Consider the following 14,402-nt stretch of genomic DNA (forward strand, 5'->3'; position numbering starts at 1 on the left):
TCCGTGCACTCTGGTGGGAGGCCGGCTGGCGAACTTCATTAGCGTCTGGAAACCCATCTCCACCGACCATTGGGTGCTCGATGCTCTCGCCTATGGACACACTCATGAGTTTCAATGGAAGTGTCCCCAAATACCACTGATGGTCCGGCAGGAAAACCACGTCCCTCACCTGGAGGTTCGAGCCATGCTAAAGAAAAGAGTGGTAGAGGTAGTTCCCAAGCGTCTCCGGGGATCCGGAGTTTACTCAAGGTACTTCCTCGTACGAAAGAAGACCGGGGGCTGGAAGCCCATTCTCGACCTGCGACGACTGAACAAATACATGAAGTTCCAGAAGATCCAAATGGTCCCTCTTCAACACATTCTCTGACAACTGGAAGAGGGGGATTTTCTGTCGTCACTGAACCAGGAGGATACTTACTTCCACATCCTCATTCACAAGGGACGCTGCAAGTTCTTACGCTTTGTCGTTCAAGGGGTGCCTTACCAATTCAAGGCCCTTCCCTTCGGGCTAAAATCGGCACCCAGAGTCTTCACAAAGTGCCTGGCTCCGGTGGCGGCCCACCTACGACTGCAAAGGATTCATGTCTACCCCTACTTGGATGGCTGGCTCATCCGAGCCAGATCAAGGGAAGTCACCGCCGGCCACACAGTGAGAACAGTTCGCTTTCTGACGGATCTGGGGTTCTCAGTGAACTATCCAAAGTCCTGCTTGACTCCATCGCAGGATGCACTGTTCCTGGGGTCCCGTTGCAACATGGTGTCATGTCTGGCGGCACCGTCGGAGGAGAGGATAGCAGCCATCCTGGGCAAGGTGCAACGGATATTAGCACTGAAAATCGCCACGGTGAGGACCATCAAGTCTCTGCTCGGCATGATGTCATGCATCTACAACTGCAGGCTACGGATAGGCCCACTGCAGGAATTCCTAGACGCCCATTGGATCCAATTGTCAGGAAGCTTCCAAGACAGGATCACGCTCGATGCGAGCTTCTGTTGAGCGATAAGGTGGTGGGGCGTACGCTCCCATCAATCCGGAGACGCAGAGTTCCAGACCTCACCACACCAGGAGACGGTTACGACTGACACCTCTCTGGAAGGATGGGGAGCTCACACCAGAAGTCTTCACGCCAGAGGCCTGTGGTTGCCAGAGGGGAAGACATTGCACATCAACGTTCTGGAACTACGGGCTGTGGTTTGGAGCCTCAAGTCACAATGTTCTATATCCGGAAGCAGGGGAGAACCAGATCCCCAGCACTCTCCAAAGAGCCGCAGGACCTATGGCACTGGTCCGTCACCCAGGGGATGTTCCTCTTTCCTTTTCACCTGGCCGGAATAAAGCTCACTGTCGCCGACTACCTCAGCAGGGAGCTTTGCTCTTGCCACAGATGGGAGCTTCGGCAGGACCAAGTGGACCACCTGTTCCGCAGATGGGACGATCTGTTTGCGACAGCGATGAACACCAAGTGCCAGAGGTTTGCCAGCAGGTTTCCCCAGTCGGGGAGACTGGGGAATACATTCTCAATCCCCTGGGACGGCCTGTTTCTGTATGCGTTCCCTCCATTGCCGTTGCTTCTTCGACTCATCAATCAACTCAAACGGTCCTGGTGTAGGATGATCCTCGTTGCACCAGCGTGGCGGAGGCAGATTTGGTACCCGGACCTTCTCAGCATGTCAGTGTCCCCTCCAGTCAAGCTTCCAGTGGTCGCAGATCTTCTTTCCAGGGAAGGAGGCGTAATTCTGCACCACGACCCAGGATCACAGAACCTGAAGGCCTGGCTGCTGCAGCGTTAGAATTCAGGGGTTACGATCTACCGACAGACTGCAAGGAGGTGCTTGCCAAAACCAGGGCATCGCCTACTCTAAAATGTTACGGATTGAAATGGAAGAGGTTCGCTGTGTGGTACAGTGCACAGAAGATCCACCCTCTAAGAGTCATGGCTCCACAGGTGAGTTGCTACCATATTTGCTGTCGTTGGCCAAAGCAGGACTGGCTCATTCCTCCATCAAGGTTCCATCTGGTGGCTATCTTCCGCTACACCAGATCTCTGGGACGGTCATCATTATGGTCACACCATCTGGTTAAGGAGTTTGTCAAAGGACTGTTCCGTTTGTTCCCGCCGGTGAATGCTCCAGCCCCGGCATGGGAGCTCAATGTGGTACTGACTAGGCTCCTGGGCCCCCCATTCGAACCTATGCAGACAGTTCCACTGAAGTTCTTGTCATGGAAGATGGCGTTCCTCGTGGCCATCACTTCTGCACAGCGGATGGGTGAGATTCAGGCCCTGTCTTATAAGCCACCTTACTTGACTTTTCACGAGAGAAGGGTGGTGCTGCGGACGCACCCCTCCTTCATGCCCAAGGTGCCGTCGGACTTTCATCTCAACGAGCCCTTGGTGTTACCTGTGTTTTTTCTGATACCTTTTGTCGCCGGCTGAAAGGACTTTGCACTCGCTGGATGTGGCTAGGGTGCTGAAGTTTTATGTGAACCGCACAAAGAGTTTCAGGAAGACGTCTCGGCTCTTTGTGAACTTTGGCCCTGTGAACCATGGGAAGGCCCTGTCCAAGGCTTCCATTTCCAGGTGTCTCTCCGGCAGTATCAACCATTGTCACTGGTTGGCGAACCAACAGTTGCCTGGCTATCCGAGAGTCCATTCGACCAGAGCGATTGCTGCTACTACGGCGTTCTTGGCTGGGTTGCCCCTGCTGGACATCTGCAGGGCTGCTACATGGAGGTTGACGCACACCTTCACGCGATTCTACTGCGTCGACAGGGATTCCAGGGAGGAGTCCAGAGTTGGCCAGGCAGTGCTGCGCAACCTGTTTGCTTGAAGGTGAGCCTGGTGAGGAGGTAAGAGATGCTCATGTTGAGCCTTGCCACCTCCCGTGGTTGTGCATGTGTGTACTGCTATGTATTCTTTATTCATGAGTATGTGAATCCATGCCAGACCCCATGCTGGAGAAGGAACAAGTTACTTACCTGTAACGGTTGTTCTCCAGCTATAATTTTGGAATGGCTTCACATGCGAACCCTCCTGCCTGCTCCTCTGTGGCGTTTCTCTTGGTCCTACTGCCACTTTACGTGCTACCGAATCTGAAGATGGCTGCCAAGGGAGGGAGGAGCTTAGGTAGAGGGCAGTCCTTGGCTGGGGGCAGTATGACCCAGAGCTCAGTGATTGGTTTATGGGAGAAAGACAGTTCAGAAATGAAACAGAAACAGATTACCGAGGATTCCCAGCCTGACGATGAGGAATATTCATGAGCATGTGAATCCATGCCAGACCCATGCTGGAGAACAACAGTTACAGGTAAGTGACTTATTCTTTACTTCTTATTCTTTATTTTGTACCACCCTCATTTACGATCAACTATGAATACTTTTTTCTTCGTTTTTTAAGATTACATTTTATTGTACTGTAAAGTGTGCTCCTTTTGTTCAGCGCTTTGCCGTAAAGTGCTATATAAATTACAAATAAAATACAAAAAATACAAAAAATAAGTTTGACCATCCCTCTCTTCTACCTTCTGATTTACAAGAACATTCACCTGTATATATGATCAATTCCAAACCGCAAACTCCCTGACATTTGCTCGTCAAGCTAGCCATGCAACCGTAGCTCCCCATTAACCAATACACTACTCATGACCTCACAGGCGTCCGGCCACATGACATCAAAAATGACGCCCTAGGTGATGTCAGAAGTATCTTCAGTGATGATGTCACATATGAAGTCACCAATAGCATAATCAATAACAATACTGGTGACTACACACAATCTTTTTTCTGAAGCTTGTATGCCCACCCACAGGCTCCATCTCAGTGTCCTTATGGGTGCATTTCTGATTAAGCTCATTCCGAATTCTGTTAATTTTGCCAGATAAGAATGAGTCGATCTTAACAATTTCTTTAACTTGTAGTAGCGGGTTAATTGTAATTGTGTTAAGACAGTGTTAGCAGCGATTAGTGGCTGACCTGATCGGTTTGAAAAAGTGTTCTGACTTTGTATTAAGAATACTGTACTGTACTGTACCTATGTGTACCTGTACACCCTGATGTAGCCCCCCGGACCATGTGGTGATGCTTTCCCAATCTGTGCACCTATATTATGTTGCATTTATCTCAGGAGGATAGCGTAGGGGCAACATGCTCGCCTTGGAAGCAAGACGACAAAGAGCAACACAGGTTCGATTCCCGGGTCCGCGCTTAGAATCCTCTGGGTATTAAGCGTGTTATAAATAACCAATCATATCATGTCATATCTGGCCTATTTGTACCTGTACACTTGATATAGCCCCCCGCACCATGGGATGAAACTTTACCAAACTGTGCACCCATGGTATATCACATCTTGCCTATTTGTACTTGTACACTTGATGTAGCCTCCTGCACCATGAGGTGAGGCCTTCCCAATCTGTGCACCCACATTATGTCACATCTTGCCTATTTATACTTGTACACTTGATGTAGCCCCCTGCACCATGAGGTGAGGCTTTCCCAATCTGTGCACCCACATTATGTCATATCTTGCCTTTTTGTACTTGTACACTTGATGTAGCCTCCTGCACCATGAGGTGAGGCTTTCCCAATCTATGCACCCACATTATGTCATATCTTTCCTATTTGTACTCGTACACTTGATGTAGCCTCCTGTACCATGAGGTGAGGCTTTCCCAATCTATGCACACATATTATGTTGCATCTTGCCTATTTATACTTGTACACTTGATGTAGCCTCCTGCACCATGAGGTGAGGCTTTCCCAATCTGTGCACCCATATTATGTCATATCTTGCCTATTCGTACCTGTACACTTGATGCACCATGAGGTGAGGCTTTGCTTGTCTGTATATACTCACTTATTCTGTCTGTAACCGTTATGAGTACTCTTGCACTTCTCTTATGCACTATGAACTTTCTGTAACTAGTGCCTAGATGGCTCTGGGTTTTGTATGCTGAAATAAATGCAAAAAAATGTAAATGAAATAAAATACTGATATACAGCAAGTTTTCTAATGTTCCTGTCAATTACTTTCTGTTTTTGTGAGATGTTAATTTTAATGTGTACTCTAATTCAATGCATACTGTTGATTCCACCTCCTTGTTCAATCGCAGCAATAATCACAGGTTTTTGTCACTCTTAGGCATTGTATTTTCAACAATATAATAGTCCCTTTCTCACCAAGAGGATACCCATAGTGTTCCTTATCTGGCTAATAATAAGTAACGCTATAACCAACAACTCTTTCTAAATCATTCCATCGGTTAAATTGAAGAATACTTGGTTACAGCGTGACATGTTTCATCGAGTCACTTTGACCATGACATGTTTGACTATTTTATTTGTGAGGAGTACCCCCATAACTCCCAACCTTATACCCACCTCCCACCACCGATCAACATATTCCTCCCCCCCGACTCAAATTGACCTGATCAAATGTGCAACATGCAAAAATGTCACAATGTAACCATTGCAGACCTTCTATCTGATGTTCATATTTGGCATCATTGATGATATGTTAAAAATCATGTCTGATTTCCAACATGTTATGTTTCTCCTTCTGGGCAACATAACTGATGGCATTACTTACATAATGTCGTCTGTTTGTTTGTTTATTGATGTGATAGTGCGCACCAAAACCCTTAGGTATCTGGGTGCAGTAGTACAAGTAGTACAAATACAAGAAGTCTCAAAGCTTAGTTACATTGCCTGTCACAGGCGGGTACATACATGTGCATACATACAAATAATACAATGCAGATATTTACATATAATACAATGCAGATATTTACAGGTCAAGGAGCATGGAGGATATGGATGAGCTTATGTACATGGCAAAGTAGTGCTTAACCTTACATATTGTTATAATCTGAATGTCGTGCAGATATGTGAGACCTCTGTCCCCAAGTGCCGCACAGGGAGAATGACAATTCGCTCCCTAGACAACCTTTGAGGCCACAGGTGGAGATGAATCCGGGACCGTGAAGTACTGGGAGTCCCAGGGAAGCTGTAAAGGAAGGCAATGTTAAACACCAAGCAAGCAGGGCAAAACGTAGGTAGACAAAAAATAAGGGGAGGACTCTTACCAGGATTCAATAGCTGAAAGGGATTCTGGGGCTCAAGATGGTAATGGGCCCTGGATGTGAGATACTGACTGGAAGGCAATCCACTTGAAGAATTCCGAACACTGGACAGTCCCAGGTCTAAAACCAAACGTAGCAGTATGAATATGGAGAGCAATGAAGAACACAATCCAAAAGGGGAGTCCGTGTATGCGGTCCGAGGTCAGAAGCCCAGAATATCAGTCCAAGCCAAGGTACAGACAAATCGTGATCAAAAAGAGTTCCAAAAAAGGGTAGCCGAGTTCAAGAATCCAACAAGACACAAGATAACGGGACAGGAGCCAAACAGAGTCTCAAGAAACAGCTGTGAAGCGTGGTACTGAGGTATTCCTCTGCTTAAGTACCTTTTGGTGTCGGATCATGTGATCGTGAAGCCAAGTCACGTGAACGCGAGTTCCGGTCACGTGATTTCTGATCACGTGACCGTGAAGCCAGGTCACGTGAACGCGAGTTCCAGTCACGTGATCAGGTAACTCTAGCAGCATAATGCGAAGAATCAAACCTGTTCTTTTGGTGACCTAATCTCCATGGCAGCTGCCAATGAAGAAATGGACGCAGACGTGAGTGTGGAGTAGTGGTGTGCGTATGTTGTGACTGTGTGCGAGCCGGTCTGGACCGCCCATGTGAGCTCCGGAGGATGAGTGGGGGGTGAATTCGGGCTGAGGGGGACGAGGGGGAACTGGTGTCATCTGATGTTTGGATGGAAGTCATGACAGAGCCCCCCCGCAAAGGCCCACGTCCACGTGGGCAGGACGGATATTCCCGATGAAACCGAGCCACCAGGCGGGGGGCCTGGACATCCGAAGCCGAAACCCAAGATCGCTCCTCCGGGCCGTAACCCAACCAGTCCACCAGGTACTGCAACTTGCCCCTGAAACGTCGGGAACCTAGTATAGCGGAAACCTCAAAGACATCGGGGGCATCCAAGGAAACAGGGGCAGCCGGGGAATGAAGACGGGACGAGACAGAGCAAGGCTTGAGAAGGGACGTATGGAAAACAGGGTGAATCCGCCAGGAAGACGGGAGTACCAGGCGATAAGCCACTGGATTGATGACTCGAGATACCACAAAAGGGCCCACAAAACGAGGCAGAAGCTTCCGACAACCCGCCAAACGGAGATGTCGGGTGGACAGCCAGACTCAGGAACCAACCGCATATAGCGGGGCAGGGCTACGTTTCGAGTCAGCGTAAGCCTTCATAGATGACTGGGCCTCCTGGAGATGAACCACGGTCTGGGCATGGAGAGAGGACATGTCCCTAATACAGGCAGCTGCAGCTGGGTTGACAGAGGGAGAGGCATCGGGAATCGGGAGGACACGGGGGTGCTGGCCATACAAGACATAAAAGGGGGAAGAACCAGTGGAGGAATGTATAGCATTGTTATAGGCAAATTCGGCAAAGCGAACAACCTGCAACCAAGTAGCTTGTTGCTGTAGCACCAAACAGCGTAAATACTGTTCCATGGACTGGTTCGTTCTCTCAGTTTGTCCATCGGTTTCGGGATGGTAAGCTGAGGAGAACCGTATGTCGATTCCAAGCAACTTGGTCAAGGCACGCCAGAACCGAGAAGTAAATTGGGACCCCCTGTCCGAAATGAGCACAGACGGCAGACCAAAAAGACAGAAGACCCCCTCAAAGAACAACTTGGCTAACGTAGGTGCAGAAGGAACACCCCGACAAGGAGTGAAACGGGCCATTTTAGTGAATGCATCAACCACCACCCAGATTGTGTCGTAACCCTGGACCTTAGGTAAATCAGTCACAAAATCCATGGTCACAGTATGCCAGGGCTTAGGGGGTATGGGTAATGGTTGCAAGAGGCCAAGTGGACGACCCCTGCGATTTTTACATTGGGCACAGACAGCGCAGGTGTTGACGTAGCAGATAACGTCATGTTTCATGGATGGCCACCAACACCAGCGTCTCAAGAGCTCCAGAGTGCGGGTTTGACCTGGATGACCATTGAAGGGTGCGTCATGAGACCACTCCAGAGCTAGGTTTCTGGTATCGGTGGTAGGTAACACTAGGCGGTTCTGCACATATGGTAACCCATCAAAATACACCGGGTCCCATTCGGATAGCTGTTCGGGATGTTGCTGGACCCAGGTACGGATGGTGTCTAACAATGCCAACGGGGGTGTACATGTGCATACCACGTTCTCATGGGACAAGAGAGTGTCCGGAAATATGGGTAACGAAACACCCCCAGGGGAACGAGATAAGGCATCGGCTTTACCGTGTGACATACCGGAACGATGCTTGATTTGGAAGTCGAAGGCAGCAAAAAACAAGTGCCACCTGACCTGTCTGCTGTTCACGCATTTCAGGGAGGCCAGATCCTGTAGATTCCGGTGATCTGTAAACACAGTGATCTTGTGTTTTGCGCCCAACAGATGATGTCGCCAAATGCGGAAAGCGTCCATCACCGCCAGGAGTTCCTTCTCGGTAACGGTATAGTGAACTTCTGCAGAATTGAATTTGCGAGAATGAAAAGCCACAGGGTGTAGATGTCCTGTAGCGGAACAGACCTGCGACAGGACTGCCCCTAATGCAAAGGAGGAGGCATCAGCCTCGACAATAAAAGGTAGGTCAGGGTCAGGATGCTGGAGCACAGGGGCAGTGGTGAAGGCATTTTTTAGAGTTTCGAAAGCCTGCTGATGTGTCCCCTGCCATTTGAAAGGTACATGGGGGCTAGTGAGAGAAGTGAGTGGTGACACAATGGAGGAAAAGCCAAATATAAAACGCCTGTAGAAATTAGCGAAACCGAGAAATGATTGCAGCGCCTTCAGGGTTTGTGGGGTTGGCCATTCTAGAATCGCCTTGACCTTGGAGTAATTCATCGCCAGACCACCAGGAGTGATGTTAAATCCCAGGAATTCGATATTGTCCACATGAAATTGGCATTTCTCTGGTTTCGCATAAAGCGAATGCTTTTGTAGCCGGGACAATACCTCTCGAACATGCTGTACATGGTCTTTGAGGGTATGAGAGAAGATAAGGATATCGTCAAGATACACCACCACGTAGATATCCAAAACATCATAGAACACTTCATTCATGAAATGTTGGAAGGTGGCTGGGGCGTTGCACAATCCGAAGGGCATTACTGAATATTCAAAAAGACCGTATCGTGTACAGAATGCGGTCTTCCATTCGTCCCCCTTACGAATGCGGACAAGGTTGTAAGCACCTCTCAAATCCAACTTGGAGTAGATAGAGGCGTGTATCAACCGGTCAAATAACGGGGTGATAAGAGGTATCGGGTACCGGTTTTTAATGGTAACAGCATTGAGTCTGCGGTAGTCCACACACGGACGTAGATCGCCTTCCTTTTTGGGCACGAAAAAGATTGGGCTGGCAGCTGAAGACGTGGAGGGGCGTATATGACCCAGGAGCAAAGACTTGTCTATGTATTCTTTGAGGGCTTGATCTTCAGACTGTGACAGCGAGTAGATACGACCTGAGGGTATGGAAGCCCCAGGGGTCAAGTCAATCGGACAATCATAGGGACGGTGTGGGGGCAGATTTTCGGAAGAACCTTTATCGAATACCGAAGCATAGTCCTGGTATTCCGTGGGAATGTACGCATCGACTAAACCCACCACATGTGGGTCAGAAGACGCCCTGGTTTCTGTGATATTGAGCCGAGCAATCGCACCCAATGCTGAAGCAGGATTGTTCTCCTCTCCATTTAGGGGGAGGCAAAAGTTTTGACATAATTCGGACTCAAAGTGTACATGACCCAAACCCCAATCAATGTGTGGATTGTGATCCCGCAACCATGGCATCCCGAGTATGATCCCGAACTGAGGCATGGCTATCAAGTCGAAGTGTATGGTTTCCTTGTGAATGGAGTGGATCGTCAGTATGAGTGGTGCCGTTTGTTGTCGAATGGGTCCAGACGCTAATTCTGTTCCATCAACTGCATGTACCAGTTCGGGTCGGTTTTTATTAACCAGGGGCAGGTTTAATGCTCTGGCTAACGTGATGTCAATGTAGTTCCCGGAAGCTCCTGAATCAAGGGTGATCACTACAGGATGAATGATACCGGGTGTGGGTTGCAAAGTAGCTTGTACTCTGATGGGTCTGATTCTACCGAACATCGGGATCGAACCCGGGGAGGAACATAGAGAGCTCGACCCTTCCCCCGTATCTAGGGTCGAGCTGGGTGAAAAACCTGGTTCTTGGGTTTCGGTCTTCGGGGACATTCCTTCACAAAGTGTCCACCCAGGCCACAGTAAAAACAAGCATTCTCTGCTCTTCTACGTTCCCGCTCCCTAGACGTGATGGGACTCCTGATACCTCCAATCTGCATAGGTTCCCCTGTGGTGTCTGAGGTGGAGGAAGATGCGGTTGGACCTGTGGAGTGGGAAAATCCGGCTTCAGTTCTTCGTTCAGAACGCCGTGCATCGACTTGGAGGGTTAAATCTACAAGGGCCGGGAATTGGACGGGCAAGGATGGGACCACGGCTAATGCGTCCTTCATAGGATTACTTAAGCCTCTGTAAAAGACCACTGCCATTTTACTTTCTGGCCATGATGTTTCGGCCGCTAGTTGGTTGAATCGGGTGATGTAATCGATTAGGGACCCCTTACCCTGAGTAAGTTCGAGTAACTCTAAATCATGTGACTGGGTTTTATACCTGGTGTCGAAAACTCGTGACATCTCCGATACCAGTTGGTCGAAATCGTAGAGAGCTGGGTGGTTATTTTCTAATAGGGGATTTGCCCAAGCCGCAGCTGTACCAGCTAGGTGTGACAGGGTGAAAGCTGCCTTAGTAGTGGGATCTGGGAAGGCAAGAGGTCGACATAGAAAATGTAATTTGCATTGGTTAAGGAAAGTCCTGTATTTTCTGGGATCTCCATGAAACTTCTCTGGGGCTGCCAATGGGAAAGGAGACGGTAGTACAACAGGGAAGGGTGCAGGGGTAGTCGGAACCGGGGCTAATGGAGGGGCTGGCATAGGAACCTGAGCGGCGTCCCCGAGCTCCGGATCCGCAGGCAAGGGATGTTGGGCACTCTGCAATAAATCAAGGCGCTGATGAATTACTGTGTTGGCAGCGACCATGTCCGCCCGTAATACCGTGATTGCTTGGATTATAGCAGCCATGGGATCTTCCGCGGTTCCCTCCATACCTGGCACGACAAGGCTTCACAGACTGTTATAATCTGAATGTCGTGCAGATATGTGAGACCTCTGTCCCCAAGTGCCGCACAGGGAGAATGACAATTCGCTCCCTAGACAACCTTTGAGGCCACAGGTGGAGATGAATCCGGGACCGTGAAGTACTGGGAGTCCCAGGGAAGCTGTAAAGGAAGGCAATGTTAAACACCAAGCAAGCAGGGCAAAACGTAGGTAGACAAAAAATAAGGGGAGGACTCTTACCAGGATTCAATAGCTGAAAGGGATTCTGGGGCTCAAGATGGTAATGGGCCCTGGATGTGAGATACTGACTGGAAGGCAATCCACTTGAAGAATTCCGAACACTGGACAGTCCCAGGTCTAAAACCAAACGTAGCAGTATGAATATGGAGAGCAATGAAGAACACAATCCAAAAGGGGAGTCCGTGTATGCGGTCCGAGGTCAGAAGCCCAGAATATCAGTCCAAGCCAAGGTACAGACAAATCGTGATCAAAAAGAGTTCCAAAAAAGGGTAGCCGAGTTCAAGAATCCAACAAGACACAAGATAACTGGACAGGAGCCAAACAGAGTCTCAAGAAACAGCTGTGAAGCGTGGTACTGAGGTATTCCTCTGCTTAAGTACCTTTTGGTGTCGGATCATGTGATCGTGAAGCCAAGTCACGTGAACGCGAGTTCCGGTCACGTGATTTCTGATCACGCGACCGTGAAGCCAGGTCACGTGAACGCGAGTTCCAGTCACGTGATCGGGTAACTCTAGCAGCATAATGCGAAGAATCAAACCTGTTCTTTTGGTGACCTAATCTCCATGGCAGCTGCCAATGAAGAAATGGACGCAGACGTGAGTGTGGAGTAGTGGTGTGCGTATGTTGTGACTGTGTGCGAGCCGGTCTGGACCGCCCATGTGAGCTCCGGAGGATGAGTGGGGGGTGAATTCGGGCTGAGGGGGACGAGGGGGAACTGGTGTCATCTGATGTTTGGATGGAAGTCATGACACATATACTTAAGGGAAAGACTGCAGCCAAGGAGAACAAGGTCAGGTGTATTGGTTGCAATAGTGGTGTTAAGTGCAATGGTTGTCAAAGTTGTGTCAGGAGGGTGGGGCGGCAGAGGGGAGGGATGGAGGCGGTTGTGACTCGTTGGTGTGAAGCCTTTTAAGAGCATTGTGTCTAAATTTGGTGTACGGTTAGGGTTGTCTGAGGTCAAGTGGCAGTGTATTCCACGATTGCGCAGCTTTACATATGAAATGGCATTAGACACTAAACAATGGGAAGTTATTAATTAATTATTGGCATTGAACTGGGCTGCTTCTGTGCCATCATTTCTTTCGTTGGCAAACATTTCTTCGAATACCTTTTCACCTAATGAGATTTCACCGAATTTATTTCACCGAAAATGGTAGGGGAAATGGTATATGGGTAATGCATAATAGGTGGGGTGTGGGGTAAGGTTATACGTTGGGATAGGGAGCGGTGAGGGGGGGTTTGGGTGGGGTCGCCCACTGCATTAAAAAAAAGAAAAGTAGAAAAAGTAAAAAGTAGATTTCTTTTTTCGGTGAAATGGATTTGGTGAAATCTCCATTAGGTGAAATATTTTCAAAGAAATCACATACATCCCATTTTTTTTAAATCCTATCTGTGCTATTACATATGCAAATCACTGTTAGTCCTGCACCAGAGGAAGCAGTCTACCCCAAACTGCTACAGTCCCTGCTGCGCATGAATATAAGATACCCCTGCAAGGTGCAGCTTAATTCCCTAGGCACAGCGAGGAAGTGACCCACTCCTGGGACATCTGCATCCTAGGGAAGACTCACAGAAGAAACAAAAAATTGATGAATGGAAAACTAAGAATTCATCCTAAGCGCTGGCATTGCTCTGCCTGTTTGAACTTGAATTTCTGTATCCTACGCTGCTGTTGACGAAATCTGAGCCTTATAAATGCCTCTTTTATATGCATTGCTGAGCCCTAAGTATATATTTGAGGAGACCTGTGGGCAATGCTTTTAATATATTGCTGTATTTGTGTCTTTTGGTGTTATCGCTTCCTTGAAACCGTGCATCCAACCAACAGACTTTCATTTTGTGGATACATAGAAGTTGCTTCAAGAAAGAAAAATTCTTGGGCTGCTTTCAATACAACTCTTTGAAAGAACATTCAGTCCTTGATTATTTGTATTGGGTAGATACCATGTTTAGTACTGTCTGAACATACCAGCTCAGCACTTACATTTCTGTATCTTTAGATCTCGCGTTTTTGTAATATTAAACTATCATGGTTGGACATATATATTTTTTGCACTAACCCTTCCACACTGGTAAATGTGTCACTTTGGTCATCAAAGGGATGATTGTATATTTCTGTCTTTTACAGGCTACCTTACAGGCAGTGAAGACTACTATTCCCATCAGCGTTGCTATTCAATTGAGACACTGAAAGTCAAGCGATGCGCTCTCGATTTGCGAGATGGAGAAGAAGTTGCAACTGGTTTTGAGAATATGTATTCCACGAATATATTTACAGAAAGAGCTGTTGATCTGATAGCTAACCATCAAGCTACAAAGGTACGCTGCTTGCTTTATTTCCACCTAATATAGAGATGGTCTGACTGCAGCACAAGCAATATTATCATGCCTTCTCATTGATAATTTACCTGAAGATGAAGTGAGTCAGGGCAGGCTGGTTAAACAAGTCTAGTTGAGTTTGATGATTGGGTGATCAGAGTAGCAATTCAGGGAGTGATCAATTGGACCTAATTGGAATTTCAATGAGACCTTGGATAAAATTCTGCACAGATGCGTAATCAAGCTGAGTTCAGTTATCTTTTTGTATTTTTTGTATTTATTTGTTTTATTTATTTGCATTTTTAAAGCTCTCAGATAGGCCACGGGCATTGAAGCACTGTTACAGGAATGGTTTGTTTTTTAGTTGCGTAATTGTTTTTTTTGTCTTAGTTGTGTATTTATAACACGCTTAAATACCCAGAGGTTTCTAAGCGCAGACCCGGGGATCGCACCTGTGTTGCTTTGAGTCGTCTTGCTTCCAAGGCGAACACGTTGCCGCTGAGCTATCCTCCCGGGACATCATTGTATCTCATTGACATTTATATAGTGCTGTCGCCAAAGCACTGCATAAAGTATAAG

At 47.9% G+C, this 14,402-nt stretch overlaps 1 protein-coding gene across 1 annotated transcript in view; it reads left to right on the forward strand.

Annotated features, from left to right (window-relative positions):
• The window catches only part of ARSB (arylsulfatase B), a 327,272-nt gene that overhangs the window by 85,336 nt on the left and 227,534 nt on the right, over nucleotides 1–14,402 (forward strand). The window contains exon 3 of the mRNA XM_069627419.1: nucleotides 13,633–13,823. Within this exon, the coding sequence (XP_069483520.1) occupies nucleotides 13,633–13,823 (191 nt within the window). The remainder of the gene's footprint in view (nucleotides 1–13,632; nucleotides 13,824–14,402) is intronic.

This window comes from Ambystoma mexicanum, chromosome 6p (assembly GCF_040938575.1).
Source record: "Ambystoma mexicanum isolate Mex_15411 chromosome 6p, UKY_AmexF1_1, whole genome shotgun sequence".
Lineage (NCBI taxonomy): Eukaryota > Metazoa > Chordata > Amphibia > Caudata > Ambystomatidae > Ambystoma > Ambystoma mexicanum.